At 38.8% G+C, this 17,973-nt stretch overlaps 2 protein-coding genes across 4 annotated transcripts in view; one reads left to right on the forward strand and one right to left on the reverse strand.

Annotated features, from left to right (window-relative positions):
- The window catches only part of LOC125086968 (ATP-sensitive inward rectifier potassium channel 12-like), an 874,374-nt gene that overhangs the window by 523,441 nt on the left and 332,960 nt on the right, over nucleotides 1-17,973 (reverse strand). The gene's annotated exons all lie outside the window — the stretch shown is intronic.
- Nucleotides 8,071-9,197, forward strand: LOC125086973 (olfactory receptor-like protein DTMT). The gene has a single exon (XM_047706728.1). The coding sequence runs from the start codon at nucleotides 8,158-8,160 to the stop codon at nucleotides 9,127-9,129; it is 972 nt and encodes a 323-aa protein (XP_047562684.1). The 5' UTR covers nucleotides 8,071-8,157; the 3' UTR covers nucleotides 9,130-9,197.

The raw sequence follows: 17,973 nt of genomic DNA on the forward strand, positions 1-17,973 counted from the left end.
ATCTCTGTGAAGCTGGTTAAAGTCTGCAGAACTGGTTACTGCAGCTGTAGCTGGAAAAAAAGATGTCGCAGAGAATCTGAAGTGCTGCACAAGAAGTTGCTGGTACAGCTCCTAAAGAATATTTCTACCAGGATTGCTTTAATGGTTCTATTCTATGGGAAGCTGAGACTGCCACTTGGCCATTTTAGGTTTTTTGTGTTACTGAACCAACAGGCAAAGAAAGGAGCTATGATACTGTCTGGAGTCATTAAGTCTAAATTAACAATAGAAAATTGGATTTCTCTACACAATGAGGAAAGACCATGCCTGATATCCAGGAGGTTCTTTGGAGTACTACTTAGTAAAAGATAACGGAAAACCATAGTGACCCAATAAAGACATCAACACTGAGGATTTGGACTCGTAAGGAATGAAAGTTGAATGTAAAGAAACCATGGAGCTACAGTGATACATATACAGGAAATATGGAAGAAGGAGTTATAAATATTAGCTATGGCCTTATGACCAATACAGAGTAAGAAACAACTGGAAACTAGGAGGTAATCTGACACATGTGGATAGTAGTGGCAGGGTGCTATTAAGGTTTCCTACAGATGTAAGAAGCTAAACATACCTCAATGGAATGAAAATCTGGGTTTCTTTTCCATCACTGCATGAGGAAAAATTGAAATTATCTGGGAGAGTTACCTTTTATTCCAGTACTTCCTATGCATCTGCATATGATTGGGTCATAGGGAGCTAATCTTTATTAGCTGCAGGTTTATCTCTCCCCTTGAGTATGTTTATGAGAAACTGGGTTGTAGTGAAAGGTGATGCCACCCTGGGAATTTTTCCAAAATACGTCTATGGCACTTTGTTCAATAAAGCCTTTTACCCTGTAAGATATTTTAGGAATTCATAGCCTTGTCCCTCTTCTTTTCTATGGCTTCTCCAAGCATCCTCCTTCACCTCCCAAAAGGAAGGCTCCAGCCCCATGGGACTGTCCATTCCCTAAACAGGGAATGATTAAACATCCATATTATGAACTTCTCTCCTTCCCCACCTTCCCCCAAAGTATAGTCAGGTGTGATCAGTGATGTAATCATTCTCTGCTCCAGGACTCAGAGCATTTGCCACAAGGGTCCTGGATGATTTCTGTGTCTTTAATGAGTTCCTTTAGGATCTAGACTCCTCTGGGATCCAGGGCCCCTTAGGCCCAGGGATGTATAGAATGGGAGATTTGAGAAGGGATGTTGCAGATACAGTGATGACTACAAAAGCTGGCACTTCACATGTCTTAGTAAATAAAGGGAAACAGGACCTTAAGTTAGTGTGCTGGTGTCACCCTCAGCCATACTGGGTAGGTTGGGCAAAGGGTGAATGATCTGATCCATTAGGGTCCTTCTAACCCGAGAGTCTTTTTTCCCAGGTTGTATGACATTCTGCAGGATAGGTTCTTCAGGTATGATAATCCTCCTCTTCTTCATCTCCCTGCCTCCTGAGACTTCCCTAGAAATATTTTGTCTGATGTTACACCATCATATGGTTACATAACTGGTTACACATAACTGGTTACACTGGTGTAACCAGTTACACCAGTTACATCAGTTCACCAGTTACATTTTGTCTTTTCTTAATGATAATATTCATAAATATTGCTATATAAGATCTCAAATCCAGAAATTACCTTTATTTCTTCCTTTTATCCCCAAGTTACTAAATCTCGAGATCCTTCAGGTTCATTTTTTTTTTTTTTACAGCAATATCACTGAATCTTGTAGATGCAGCAAAAGGAAGTAGTGATGGTGTGGATGTATACTGGGCCGGCTATTTTGGTTAAAGAGAAGCATAGTTGAAGTTCAAATTTTCCATGAGTAACAAGGTTATGTCAGGCAATTCTATAATAAAGTGCTGAAAGTTATTAATTTTTGTTCTAAGATGATTTAGTAGAAGTAAATATTCTAATAGAAGTTTGCTGTCTCTAAAGTTGAAGGAATGCATGTCTCAGTCTGAAGCACAGCCAATGAATATTTACGAAACATTGGCTATAATGAGGCACTGTGCCAGGTGCTGACACTTCTGCAGTCACAAAGGCAGACATGGCCTTTCCTGCATGTTTACAATCCAATAGGGAGAACAGCTGTAACCAATCTCCTGGGCATTCAGTGCTTGAGGGACAAGTATGGGATGTCTGGAAAACGTAGTAGCAGGTTCTTACTTGGTCTGGGCAAGGGGGCCAGGAGAGATACAGCTGAGTAAATGACATGTAATATGGCTGAAGGGTAAGTAGGAACAAACCAGTTGAAGAGGGAGCAGAGAGAGGAAGATGCTAGGCAGGGGGAACAGCAAGTAGAAAAGACTGGTGGCAGGAAATTGTGCCTTTCAAGCCCAGTATTTCTGGAAAGGTGAATGTGAGTGTCACTATGGGGCTAGGTGAAGCTGTGGAAGTCAGCAAGTTGTTGAAGCATCTTTTGTGCAATTCCTTTGAGAGGAATTTTGCTTTTTATCTTTTTAAAATGAGATTTTATCTATCTATTTGAGAAAGAGTATGAAAAAGAGAATGAGCAGGTGGGAGAGGCAGAGGGAGAAGCAGGCTCCCTGCAGAGCAAGGAGCCTGATGCAGTACTCAATCCCAGGACTCCAGGATAATGACCCGAGCCAAAGGTAGATGCTTAACTGACTGAGCCATCCAGGCATCCCTTGACTTTTATCTTAAGAGCAATGAGAATTCCATGAAGACATTAGGGAGAATGATGATTCAGATTTTCATCTTAGAATGCCACAGTATGAGTGAAGGATATTGAAGGAGAGAGTGTTTTGTTGTTGTTGTTGTTGTTTGTTTTTTTTAAAGATTTATTTGTGAGAGTGAAAGAGAGAGGGCATGAGTTGGGGAGGTCAGAAGGAGAAGCAGACACCCCACTGAGTGGGGAGCCTGATGTGGGACTCAATCCTGGGACTCTGGAATCATGACCTGAGCTGAAGGCAGATGCTTAATGGACAGAGCCACTCAGGCGTCCAGAAGGAGAAAATGTTCAAGTGTGGAAGCAGGGAGAAAAGTGAAGAGAAAAGAGGCTGTTCCAATAGTACAGACAAGACATGATGTCACCCCAGTCAGTATAGTGAAGGTTGAGATAAGGAATGGATGAATGAGAAAGAGATTTAATGTGGCTGAATCTTTAGGATGTGTTGACAGATTGGATATTGAGGATGAGAGAGGATGGAAGGAAAGAAAACTCTCAGGTGTATGACTTATGCCTGGATTTTTTTTTTTTTTTTTTTAGAAGTTTTACATTTTGGTTTTATTCCATCTTTGGTTTTTATTTCATCTTGAGAGTCTCTAATTATACAAATATTCTACTTTAATTTTTTTTTTATTTTTTTTTTCAGCATAACAGTATTCATTATTTTTGCCCCACACCCAGTGCTCCATGCAATCTCTGCCCTCTACAATACCCACCACCTGGTGCCCCCAACCTCCCACCCCCCACCCCTTCAAAATTCTCAGATCGTTTTTCAGAGTCCATAGTCTCTCATGGTTCACCTCCCCTTCCAATTTCCCTCAACTCCCTTCTCCTCTCCATCTCCCCTTGTCCTCCATGCTATTTGTTATGCTCCACAAATAAGTGAAACCATATGATAATTGACTCTCTCTGCTTGACTTATTTCACTCAGCATAATCTCTTCCAGTCCCGTCCATGTTGCTACAAAACTTGGGGATTCATCCTTTCTTTTTTCTTTTTTTTTTTTTTACAGCTTTATAAACATATATTTTTATCCCCAGGGGTACAGGTCTGCGAATCGCCAGGTTTACACACTAAACAACACTCACCATAGCACATACCCTCCCCGATATCCATAACCCCACCCCCTCTCCCAACCCCCTCCCCCCATCAACCCTCAGTTTGTTTTGTGAGATTAAGAGTCACTTATGGTTTGTCTCCCTCCCAATCCCATCTTGTTTCATTTACTCTTCTCCTACCCCCTCGACCCCCCATGTTGCATCTCCTCTCCCTCATATCAGGGAGATCATATGATAGTTGTCTTTCTCCGATTGACTTATTTCGCTAAGCATGATACCCTCTAGTTCCATCCACGTCGTCGCAAATGGCAAGATTTCATTTCTTTTGATGGCTGCATAGTATTCCATTGTGTATATATACCACATCTTCTTTATCCATTCGTCTGTAGATGGACATCTAGGTTCTTTCCATAGTTTGGCTATTGTAGACATTGCTGCTATAAACATTCAGGTGCACGTGCCCCTTCGGATCACTATGTTTGTATCTTTAGGGTAAATACCCAGCAGTGCAATTGCAGGGTCATAGGGTAGTTCTATTTTCAACATTTTGAGGAACCTCCATGCTGTTTTCCAGAGTGGTTGCACCAGCTTGCATTCCCACCAACAGTGTAGGAGGGTGCCCCTTTCTCCGCATCCTCGCCAGCATCTGTCATTTCCTGACTTGTTAATTTTAGCCATTCTGACTGGTGTGAGGTGTTATCTCATGGTGGTTTTGATTTGTATTTCCCTGATGCCGAGTGATATGGAGCACTTTTTCATGTGTCTGTTGGCCATCTGGATGTCTTCTTCGCAGAAATGTCTGTTCATGTCCTCTGCCCATTTCTTGATTGGATTATTTGTTCTTTGGGTGTTGAGTTTGCTAAGTTCTTTATAGATTTTGGACACTAGCCCTTTATCTGATATGTCATTTGCAAATATCTTCTCCCATTCTGTCAGTTGTCTTTTGGTTTTTTTAACTGTTTCCTTTGCTGTGCAAAAGCTTTTGATCTTGATAAAATCCCAAAAGTTCATTTTTGCCCTTGCTTCCCTTGCCTTTGGTGATGTTCCTAGGAAGATGTTGCTGCGGCTGACGTCAAAGAGGTTGCTGCCTGTGTTCTCCTCGAGGATTTTGATGGATTCCTTTCTCACATTGAGATCCTTCATCCATTTTGAGTCTATTTTCGTGTGTGGTGTAAGGAAATGATCCAATTTCATTTTTCTGCATGTGGCTGTCCAATTTTCCCAACACCATTTATTGAAGAGGCTGTCTTTGTTCCATTGGACATTCTTTCCTGCTTTGTCGAAGATGAGTTGACCATAGAGTTGAGGGTCCATTTCTGGGCTCTCTATTCTGTTCCATTGATCTATGTGTCTGTTTTTGTGCCAGTACCATGCTGTCTTGATGATGACAGCTTTGTAATAGAACTTGAAGTCCGGAATTGTGATGCCACCAACTTTGGCTTTCTTTTTCAATATTCCTTTGGCTATTCGAGGTCTTTTCTGGTTCCATATAAATTTTAGGATTATTTGTTCCATTTCTTTGAAAAAAATGGATGGTACTTTGATAGGAATTGCATTAAATGTGTAGATTGCTTTAGGTAGCATAGACATTTTCACAATATTTATTCTTCCAATCCAGGAGCATGGAACATTTTTCCATTTCTTTGTGTCTTCCTGAATTTCTTTCATGAGTACTTTATAGTTTTCTGAGTATAGATTCTTAGTCTCTCTGGTTAGGTTTATTCCTAGGTATCTTATAGTTTTGGGTGCAATTGTAAATGGGATGGACTCCTTAATTTCTCTTTCTTCTGTCTTGTTGTTGGTGTAGAGAAATGCAACTGATTTCTGTGCATTGATTTTATATCCTGACACTTTACCGAATTCCTGTACAAGTTCTAGCAGTTTTGGAGTGGAGTCTTTTGGGTTTTCCACATAGAGTATCATATCATCTGCGAAGAGTGATAGTTTGACTTCTTCTTTGCCGATTTGGATGCCTTTAATTTCCTTTTGTTGTCTGATTGCTGAGGCTAGGACTTCTAGTACTATGTTGAATAGCAGTGGTGATAACGGACATCCCTGCCGTGTTCCTGACCTTAGCGGAAAAGCTTTCAGTTTTTCTCCATTGAGAATGATATTTGCGGTGGGTTTTTCATAGATGGCTTTGATAATATTGAGGTATGTGCCGTCTATCCCTACACTTTGAAGAGTTTTGATCAGGAAGGGATGCTGTACTTTGTCAAATGCTTTTTCAGCATCTATGGAGAGTATCATATGGTTCTTGTTCTTTCTTTTATTAATGTGTTGTATCACATTGATTGATTTGCGGATGTTGAACCAGCCTTGCAGCCCTGGAATAAATCCCACTTGGTCGTGGTGAATAATCCTTTTAACGTACTGTTGAATCCTATTGGCTAGTATTTTGGCGAGAATTTTTGCATCTGTGTTCATCAAGGATATTGGTCTGTAGTTCTCTTTTTTGTTGGGATCCTTGTCTGGTTTTGGGATCAAGGTGATGCTGGCCTCATAAAATGAGTTTGGAAGTTTTCCTTCTATTGCTATTTTTTGGAACAGTTTCAGGAGAATAGGAATTAGTTCTTCTTTAAATGTTTGGTAGAATTCCCCCGGGAAGCCGTCTGGCCCTGGGCTTTTGTTTGTTTGGAGATTTTTGATGACTGTTTCAATCTCCTTACTGGTTATGGGTCTGTTCAGGCTTTCTATTTCTTCCTGGTTCAGTTGTGGTAGTTTATATGTCTCTAGGAATGCATCCATTTCTTCCAGATTGTCAAATTTGTTGGCGTAGAGTTGCTCATAGTATGTTCTTATAATTGTCTGTATTTCTTTGGTGTTCGTTGTGATCTCTCCTCTTTCATTCATGATTTTATTTATTTGGGTCCTCTCTCTTTTCTTTTTGATAAGTCTGGCCAGGGGTTTATCAATCTTATTAATTCTTTCAAAGAACCAGCTCCTAGTTTCGTTGATTTGTTCTATTGTTTTTTTGGTTTCTATTTCATTGATTTCTGCTCTGATCTTTATGATTTCTCTTCTCCTGCTGGGTTTAGGGTTTCTTTCTTGTTCTTTCTCCAGCTCCTTGAGGTGTAGGGTTAGGTTGTGTACCTGAGACCTTTCTTGTTTCTTGAGAAAGGCTTGTACCGCTATATATTTTCCTCTCAGGACTGCCTTTGTTGTGTCCCACAGATTCTGAACTGTTGTGTTTTCATTATCATTTGTTTCCATAAATTTTTTCAATTCTTCTTTGATTTCCTGGTTGACCCATTCATTCTTTAGAAGGATGCTGTTTAGTCTCCATGTATTTGGGTTCTTTCCAAATTTCCTCTTGTGATTGAGTTCTAGCTTTAGAGCATTGTGGTCTGAAAATATGCAGGGAATGATCCCAATCTTTTGATACCGGTTGAGACTTGATTTAGGACCAAGAATGTGATCTATTCTGGAGAACGTTCCATGTGCACTAGAGAAGAATGTGTATTCTGTTGCTTTGGGATGAAATGTTCTGAATATATCTGTGATGTCCATCTGGTCCAGTGTGTCATTTAAGGCCTTGATTTCCTTGTTGATCTTTTGCTTGGATGATCTGTCCATTTCAGTGAGGGGAGTATTAAAATCCCCTACTATTATTGTATTCTTGTCGATGTGTTTCTTTGATTTTGTTATTAATTGGTTTATATAGTTGGCTGCTCCCACGTTAGGGGCATAGATATTTAAAATTGTTAGATCTTCTTGTTGGACAGTTCCTTTGAGTATGATATAGTGTCCTTCCTCATCTCTTATTATAATCTTTGTGTGCCTGGATTTTTTTACTGAGATGTGAGAGATGTAGAGGCGCAGGTTGGGAGGGGAGGCAGGGTGAGATCATGAGTTTTATTTGTGATCTGTTGAACCAAAGATGCTTGTGATTGTATATGAAGAGATAATCACTTCGCAATTGATGATATAGTTTCTGAGTTGATAGAGGTTTATCAATGAGATTTAGATGGTAATTTATGCAATGGGAATAGGCCATTCTTTTAGGGCTACATATGTGGTGTTCTAAGAGAACAGTATTTAGGGAAAGGCCCAAGAAAACACCCATACATAAGATACCGTAATAGAGGACACCAATCACAGTTACTGAGAATGAAGGGCTGAGAACCAGGATTATCACACAGAAGATAAGAGATAAGAGTGTTTCAGAAGAGAGGGAAGAGTCAACCATTTAACATTTTAACAACCATTGTTAAATGGTAATGAGTGAGAAATGAAAAAAACAAGTCTGAAAGTGATTGGATTTAGTGATTTGTTATATTGTGGTTACAGAATGTTGTTCTGGATAATGAGTGAAATCAATTATTGCAGAACAACTTACCTTGTATCATAGAAATTGTTCATTTTTATTCAGGTTTATAATGGACAAAAGACACTGGACACAGAGCATGACAAGAAAGAATCAAACTGTCATCTCAGAATTTGTCCTACTGGGCCTACCCATTGATCCAGATCAACGAGACCTGTTCTATGCCCTGTTCCTGGCCATGTATGTTACCACTGTCCTAGGGAATCTTATCATCATCATCCTCATTCGCCTGGACTCCCACCTCCACACACCCATGTATTTGTTTCTCAGCAATTTGTCTTTCTCTGATATCTGCTTCTCTTCTGTGACCATTCCCAAGTTGTTGCAAACCATGCAGGGCCAAGTCCCATCCATTCCCTATGCTGGCTGCTTGACCCAGATGTACTTCTTCCTCTTTTTTGCAGATCTAGAGAGCTTCCTCCTGGTGGCCATGGCCTATGACCGCTATGTGGCGATCTGCTTCCCCCTGCATTACACCAGCCTTATGAGCCCCAAGCTCTGTCTCTCGCTGGTGGTGCTTTCCTGGGTGCTGACCATGTTCCATGCTATGTTACACACTCTGCTCATGGCCAGATTGTGGTTTTGTGCAGACAACAAAGTCCCCCACTTTTTCTGTGATATGTCTGCCCTGTTGAAGCTGGCCTGCTCTGACACTCGAGTTAATGAGTTGGTGATATTTATCATGGGAGGGCTCATTCTTGTCATCCCATTCCTGCTCATCATCATGTCTTATGCAAGGATCGTGTCCTCCATCCTCAAGGTCTCTTCTGCTAGGGGTATTCACAAAGCCTTCTCCACCTGTGGCTCCCACCTCTCTGTGGTGTCTCTCTTCTATGGGACAGTTATTGGTCTCTACTTGTGCCCATCAGCTAATAATTCTACTGTTAAGGAGACTGTCATGGCCATGATGTACACTGTGGTCACCCCCATGCTGAACCCCTTCATCTACAGCCTAAGGAACAGAGACATGAAGGGGGCCCTGGGAAGAGTTCTTTTCAAGAAGAAAATTACCTTGCCTGTATAATGGTAAATCTGGGGACTTTTACATTATTTTATCAAGTAGATACATTGTTATTAATATCAGAATATTGACCCAGGCCTTTTTTCACTATGACATTTTCTGTTTAAATGATATACTATTCTGTTCCATTGATCTATGTGTCTGTTTTTGTGCCAATACCATGCTGTCTTGATGATCACAGCTTTGTAATATAGCTTGAAGTCAGGGACTGTGATGCCCCCAGCTTTGGTTTTGTTTTTCAACATTCCCCTGGCAATTTGGGGTCTATTCTGTTTCCATATAAATTTTAGGATTGTTTGTTCCAGCTCTGTGAAAAATGTTGATTGTATTTTGATAGGGATTCCACTGAAAGTGTAGATTGCTTTGGGCAGCATAGACATTTTAATAATGTTTATTTTTCTAATCCATAAACATGGAAAGTTTTTTCCATCTCTTTGTGTCTTTCTCAATTTCTTTCATAAGTGATCTGTAGTTTCTACAGTATAGATCTTTTACCTCTTTGGCTAGGTTTATTCCTAGGTATCATATGGTTTTGGTGCTATTTTAAATGGGATTGATTCTTTAATTTCTCTTTCTTCAGTTACTTTGTTAGTATATAGAAATGAAGCTGATTTCTGTGCATTGATTTTGTATCCTGCCACATTGCTGAATTGCTCTATGAGTTCTAGTAATTTTGAGGTGGAGTGTTTTGTATTTTCCACATAAAGTATCATGTCATCTGTGAAGAGAGAGAGTTTGACTTCTTTGCCAATTTTAATGCCTTTTATTTCTTTTTGTTGTCTGATTGCTGATGCTAGGACTTCTAGTAATATGTTGAACAAACGTGGTGAGAGTGGGCATCCCTGTGGTGTTCCTGAACTTAAGGAAAATCTCTCAGATTTTCCTCATTGAGAATGATATTCACTGGGGGCTTTTCATAGATGGTTTTTATGATACCAGAAATGGACTCTCAACTCTATGGTCAACTCATCTTTGACATTGATCAGGAATGAATATCCAATGCAAAAAAAGACAGTCTCTTCAATAAATGGTGCTGGGAAAATTGTACAGCCACAGAAGAATGAAACTGGACCATTCTGTTACACTATACATAAAGATAAACTCAGAATGGATGAAAGACTTTGATGTGAGATGGAATCCATCAAAATCCTAGAGGAGAACATAGCCAGTAACCTCTTTGACATTGGCCACAGCAATTTCTTTCAAGACACCTCTTTAAAGGCAAGGGAAACAAAAGCAAAAATGAACTTTTGGGATTTCGTCAAGATAAAAAGCTTCTGCACAGCAAAGGAAACAGTCAACAAAACTAAGGTAATCTATGGAATGGGAGAAGATATTTGCAAATGACATTACAAATAAAGGGCTGGTATCTTGTTAATTTTTGCCATTTTAACTGGTGTAAGGTGGTATCTCATTGTGGTTTTGATTTGTATTTCCCTGATGGTTAGTGATGTTGAACATTTTTTTGTGCGTCTGTTAGCCATACATATGTTTTCTTTGGAGAAGTGTCTGTTCACGTCTTCTTCCCCATTTCTTAACTGGATTATTTGGTGGTGGTGGTTGTTTTTTTTTTTTTTTCAGGTGTTGAGTTTGATAAATTCTTTATAAATCTTGGATAGCAGCCCTTTATCTGTAATGTCATTTGTCAAACTCAACACCTGAAAAAAAATTCAGTCAAGAAATGGGGCAGAAGACATGAACAGAGACTTCTCCAGAGAAAACATACAAATGGCTAACAGACGCATGAAAAAATGTTCAACATCACTCACCATCAGGGAAATACAAATCAAAACCACAATGAGATACCACCTTACACCAGTTAAAATGGCAAAAATTAACAAGACAGTAAACAACAAATGTTGACAAGGATGTGGAGAAGAAAGGGGAACCCTCTTACGCTGTTGGTGGTAATGCAAGCTGGCACATCCACTCTGCAAAGCAGTATGGAGGTTCCTCAAGATGTTAAAAATAGAGCTACCTTACAACCCAACAATTCCCCTACTAGGTATTTATCCCAAAGATATAAATGTAGCGAAAAAGAAGGGGTATATGTACCCCATTTTTCATAGCAGTGATGTCCACAATATCCAAACTGTGGAAGGAACTGAGATGTCCTTCAACAGATGAATGGATAAAGAAGATGTGGTTCATATATACTATGGAATATTACTCAGCCACCAGAAAGGATGAATGCCTACCATTTGCATCAACATGGGTGGAACTGGAGAGGATTATGCTGGGTGAAATCAGCCACGCAGAGAAAGACAATTATCATATGGTTTCACTCGTATATGGAACATAAGGAATAGCATGGAGAATCATATGAGCAGTGAGGGAGCTCTGAATGGGAAGAAATCAGAGAGGGAAACAAACCATGAGAGACACTGGACTCTGGGAACCAAATGAGGGTTACAGAATGGAGAGGGTTGGGGAGAAGGGGTAACCAGGTGATGGATATTAAGGAGGGCACGTGTTGTGATGAGCACTGGGTGTTATGCACAACTAATGAATCATTGAACACTGCATCAAAAACGAATGATGTACTATATGTTGGCTAATTGAACATAATAAAAATACACAAATAAAATAAAATGACATAATAATGGTTCAATACATAAAAGAAGTGGAGTTGTGTAGTTGCACTGCAAAAGGGGGTCTCAGTGACCTGCCAACAAGGTCTTTCTCTTTGTTATTCCCAGGTGACTGAAGAAGCATTATTTTTAAGCTTTTAATTGAGCTTTCTGTCTCCAGTTGTTAAACAACTAATATGTCATGTGCTTATTTTTTTTTAACTACAACTGCTTTAAATAATACCCTGCTCTCCCAGGTCAATATTGACTAAAACTCAAACATCTTGCCCCTCTGCTTACCTCTGATAAAAACTGGACTTTCATCATTGAATGCAGATTTCTACTTACCTCTTCCCAAACACAGGTCCACATCATTCTGTCTTTTAACCTTTTCTCCTCTGATTTATCTTCATGTCTACATTCTGACCTGACCTGAACCTAAAGTGGACCTTCTATCTGCTACAATAGTTTAGGTTGTCTTTACCTGGGAGCTAATGTATACCTAGGACCTTACAGGTTACTCCCACAAGTATGGGAAAGCCAGAGCCAGGTTAACAGCCTTACTGTTTAAGGGTATCTCCCTTCTGCTTAGTATTTTGGAATTTTTAAGCAAGTTTTACATCCATGCTCTTATTTTACTCTTATGATTATTCCACAAAGGAATCTTATCACCATCTTAAAGATTGAAAATGTGGAATTTGATGACTTGCCAAAGACCCAGAATTGGTCAACATTGAGCTTAATTTCTCAGACTGTCTAATTTTAGGGTTTCTTCTCCTTTTCCCCTGACCTCAGCAAATAAGGGGCAAAATAAGGGGTTAAGACAGTCTTAACCCCATTTATGGCATTGTCTAGAATCCCAACTTTGGATGGTTTGTTTCCTATGGTCTCCTCTAGCTGATGGCATCTAAATCCATTATTTTAATCCTTTCATATATTCTGCTTGCCTCCACATCTCTATCTGCAGATCTTTCACCAGTTCCCAATTTTTATTTTCATCTTCACAGTAGACATCTCCCCTTGGTGCTCTATGAGAACTTCAATCAACCTGCAAAAAAATGAACTTTTTGTATTTCCCCAAGCTTTCACTGCCCTTATACTCCATTTGTTTTTTAGCTTTACAGAAGTATAAGTGATAAAAATTGCACACATTTAATGTATACATCTTGATGAGTATAGACTTAGCCCTATATCCATGATACTATCACCATAACCAAGATATTACATATATCCTTAATCTCCAAGGATTTCCTTCTGTTCCTTTGTGGTTTTTCTTTTCTTTTTTGATAAGAACGCTTAAGGTGAAATCTATCCTCTTTACATATTTTATTTTATTTTTTTAAAGATTTTATTTATTTATTTGACAGAGAGAGATCACAAGTAGACAGAGAGGCAGGCAGAGAGAGAGAGAGAGAGGGAAGCAGGCTCCCTGCTGAGCAGGGAGCCCGATGCGGGACTCGATCCCAGGACCCTGAGATCATGACCTGAGCCGGAGGCAGCGGCTTAACCCACTGAGCCACCCAGGCGCCCAACCTCTTTACATATTTTAGAGTGTACAATACTATATTATTGACTGTAGGCACTATATTGTACATCAGATCTTTAGAACTTACTCATCTTATATAACAAAAACATCTTATACCCATAGAAAAAAACCAATTCTCCATTTCCTTCTCCCCCTGGCCCCTGACAAGCACTATTTAATTTTTCTTGTCTGCTAGCATGGTTATTTAAATACCTCCTATCTAAAACAGAATCATGCAGTATTTGTCTTTCTGTGAGTGGGTTTTTTCACTTAGCCTAATGGCCTTTAGTTCATCCCTGTTGTCTTGAATATCAAGGTTTCTTTCTTTTTAAAAGATGAGTGATATTCCATTGTATGTATATATTACATTTTCTTTATTCATTTGTCTGTCAATGGACTTTTGGATTGTTTCCATATCTCGACTATTGTAAATAATGTGCTGCAATGAACACAGAAGTGAAGATATCTTTTTGAGATCCTGATATCATTTCTTTGGATATATAACTTCATTAGATATTTACAAATATTTTCTCCCATTCAATAGGATGCCTTTTCATTCTGTTGTTTCCTTTGCTATGCAGAAGTTTTAAGATAGATGTAGCATCAAAAAGAATCAAAAGGACCTATTTTCACATCAGTTGGGTAACTAGCTAGGAGCAAGATTGTTGTGCTGTATAGCAAGCCTGTATTTGCCTTTATTTAAAAATTGCCAAAATGTCTTCCAAAGTGGTGCACCTTTTTGAATAGAGTTACTTTAATTTTCAAAACTTAAATACAGTTTCTTGGATCCTTTCCATTGTTTCCCAAGCTGGTAGTCAGGAGGTCTCACTCATAAGGCAAAGAGCACTGGCTTTGCCATCCAATCTGCGTTTAAATCCTGACTCCAAAAATTTAAAAACCATTTCTTTTTTTCTTTTTCTCTAAATTTAAATTCAATTATTTAACATATACTGTATTATTTGTTTCAGGGGTATAGGTCTGTGATTCATCTGTCTTTTATAATAACCAGTGCTCATTATAACATTTACCCTCCCCAATGTCCATTACCCAGTTTCCTCATCCCTCCACCCCCTCCCCTTTGGCAATCCTGAGCTTTTTTCCTATGATTAAGAGTCTCTTATGGTTTGTTTCCCTCTCTGGTTTCATCTTGTTTTATTTTTTTCTCTCTTCCCCTATGATCCTCTGCCTTGTTTCTTAAATTCCACATATGATTGGGATCATCTGATAATTGTTTTTCTTAGATTGACTTATTTTGCTTAGCATAATACCCTCTAGTTCCAACCATGTCATTGCAAATGGCAAGATTTCATTTTTTAACGGCTGCATAATATTCCAGTGTAGGTATATGTGTGAGTGTGTGTGTGTGTGTGTGTGTGTGTGTGTGTGTGTGTATGTATCACATCTTCTTTATCCATCCGTCAGTGGAAATCTGGGCTATTTTCATAGTTTGGTTATTGTGGACATTGTTGCTATGAACATTGGGGTGCAGGTGCCCCTTTGGATCACTACATTTGTATCTTTGTGGTAAATACCCAGTAGTGCAATTGCTGGTTCATAAGGTAGCTCTATTTTTAACTTTTTGAGGAAACTACATGCTGTTTTCTATAGTGGCTGCACTGCCTTATCAGGAAAGTTGCATGAAGTAACTGTAAAGTCAAGAAAGGGGGTTAAGTGTGACTAAACTATGTACATTTAGCTGAGAGGTCATATAATTTATTGTCCAAACTGGAATTTAGATATTTATAAAATTATTTTTTTGAAATAATTATATACTCATAAGAAATTTTAAAAATAGTACAGAAAGATAATTTATACCTCATCCAGGTTCCTCCAGTGGTACCACTTTATATAACTAGATTACATTAACAAAACCAGGAAATTGACTAGCACATCACAATGAACTGGAATTATTATTATTACCATTAATAATAATAATTATTATTATAATTTCTTTGTGTATAATTTATGATACTCTGTTACCCACATGGATATATATAAACACCAACAAAAGAACTCTAGAACTGTCTCCTCATCCTGAGGATGTCTATTGTATTATATCTTCATAGATCAAACTGGAATATACCTTGAGAATAAAAGGAGTCTAATAATGGGACTATACAGGACAAACTGGTATATATATTCACCTTAATTTTAGCTTATATAAATGTGATCATAGATGCTCAGAAAGCAACAGGGAGCAGAGAGAGACAAAAATTCATGCATGCATGAATGAATTATGAGTACCTCACATGCCATGCAAGAGTTTAGCGTGTAGAAATACATTTTTTTCCCCCTTTGTACAACAGGATTCCAGATACAGGCATGTATTTCATTGGTGCTGTACTAAAAAACTAAAGTTTTTAAATAGTATTTAAAATTACTTTAAAGTTTAAGTATTTAAAATTACTAGCTGTTTAAAGAATGGGGGGAAAGAGTGGCTGCCTTTGACCTACTGGTAGACAATATGTCACTATGTAATGAGGCCCCTTGCTAGGGGATATTCTTTTTTTTAAATTTCAATATAGTTAACATACAGTGTTGTGTTAGTTTGAATTGTACAATATAGTGTTTCAACAATTCCGTACAACACCCATTGCCTGACAAGTGTACTCCTTATTCCCCATCAACTATTTCGTCCATCCCCACACCCACATCCCATCTGGTAACCATCAGTTTGTTTACTATAGAGGTCTCTCTCTCTATATCTTTTCTCTCTCTCTTTTTCTCTCCCTCCTTCTCTCCATTTGTTTCTTTGTTTTATTTCTTAAATTCCACATAGGAGTGAAGTCATATGGTATTTGTCTTTTTCCTATTAACTTATTTTGCTTAGCATAATACTCTCTAGCTCCATCCATGTTGTTGCAAATGACAAGATCTCATCCTTTTTCATGGCTGAATGATATTCCATTGTTTGTATGTGTGTACACACACACACACACACACACTACATCTTCTTTTTTTTTTTTTTTTTTTTTATATTTTTTTTTTTAATTTTTTTTATTTTTTTCAGCATAACAGTATTCATTATTTTTGCACCACACCCAGTGCTCCATGCAATCCGTGCCCTCTACAATACCCACCACCTGGTGCCCCCAACCTCCCACCCCCCACCCCTTCAAAATTCTCAGATCGTTTTTCAGAGTCCATAGTCTCTCATGGTTCACCTCCCCTTCCAATTTCCCTCAACTCCCTTCTCCTCTCCATCTCCCCTTGTCCTCCATGCTATTTGTTATGCTCCACAAATAAGTGAAACCATATGATAATTGACTCTCTCTGCTTGACTTATTTCACTCAGCATAATCTCCTCCAGTCCCGTCCATGTTGCTACAAAACTTGGGGATTCATCCTTTCTTTCTTTCTTTCTTTTTTTTTTTTTTTTTTTACAGCTTTATAAACATATATTTTTATCCCCAGGGTTACAGGTCTGCGAATCGCCAGGTTTACACACTTCACAACACTCACCATAGCACATACCCTCCCCGATATCCATAACCCCACCCCCTCTCCCAACCCCCTCCCCCCATCAACCCTCAGTTTGTTTTGTGAGATTAAGAGTCACTTATGGTTTGTCTCCCTCCCAATCCCATCTTGTTTCATTTACTCTTCTCCTACCCCCTCGACCCCCCATGTTGCATCTCCTCTCCCTCATATCAGGGAGATCATATGATAGTTGTCTTTCTCCGATTGACTTATTTCGCTAAGCATGATACCCTCTAGTTCCATCCACGTCGTCGCAAACGGCAAGATTTCATTTCTTTTGATGGCTGCATAGTATTCCATTGTGTATATATACCACATCTTCTTTATCCATTCGTCTGTAGATGGACATCTAGGTTCTTTCCATAGTTTGGCTATTGTAGACATTGCTGCTATAAACATTCGGGTGCATGTGCCCCTTCGGATCACTATGTTTGTATCTTTAGGGTAAATACCCAGCAGTGCAATTGCAGGGTCATAGGGTAGTTCTATTTTCAACATTTTGAGGAACCTCCATGCTGTTTTCCAGAGTGGTTGCACCAGCTTGCATTCCCACCAACAGTGTAGGAGGGTTCCCCTTTCTCCGCATCCTCGCCAGCATCTGTCATTTTCTGACTTGTTAATTTTAGCCATTCTGACTGGTGTGAGGTGATATCTCATGGTGGTTTTGATTTGTATTTCCCTGATGCCGAGTGATATGGAGCACTTTTTCATGTACACACTACATCTTCTTTATCCATTCACCAGTGTGTGGACATTTTGGACTGTTTTCATAATTTAGGTATTGTAAATAATGCTGCTATAAACATAAGGCGCATGTATTACTTTGTATTAACATTTTTGTATTTTTCCAGTAAATCTGTTTAAAATAATGCTGGATCATAGGGGTAGTTATATTTTTAACTTTTTGAGGAACCTCCATACTGTTTCCCATGGTAACAGAATGGAGGTAACAGAACAGAAACAGCACCAGCTTGCATTCCCACCAACAGTTAAAGAGGGTTCCCCTTTCACCACATCCTTGCCAAGAACTGTTGTGTCTTATATTGTTGATTTTAGCCATTCTGACAGATGTGAGGTGATATCTCAATGTAGTTTGATTTGTATTTCCCTGATGACAAGTCATGTTGAGGATATTTTCATGTGTCTGTTGATCACCTGTATATCTCCTTTGGAGAAATGTCTGTTTATGTCTATCCAATTTTTAATTGGATTATTCATTTTCTGGGTGTTGAATTTGATAGGTTCTTTATATATTGGGATACTAACTGTTTA

Source organism: Lutra lutra, chromosome 16 (assembly GCF_902655055.1).
Source record: "Lutra lutra chromosome 16, mLutLut1.2, whole genome shotgun sequence".
Classification (NCBI taxonomy): Eukaryota; Metazoa; Chordata; class Mammalia; order Carnivora; family Mustelidae; genus Lutra; species Lutra lutra.

Excerpts from the sequence above, each read along its gene's own strand:
- LOC125086973 (XM_047706728.1), top strand. The coding sequence starts at position 8,158 with ATGGACAAAAGACACTGGACACAGAGCATGACAAGAAAGAATCAAACT.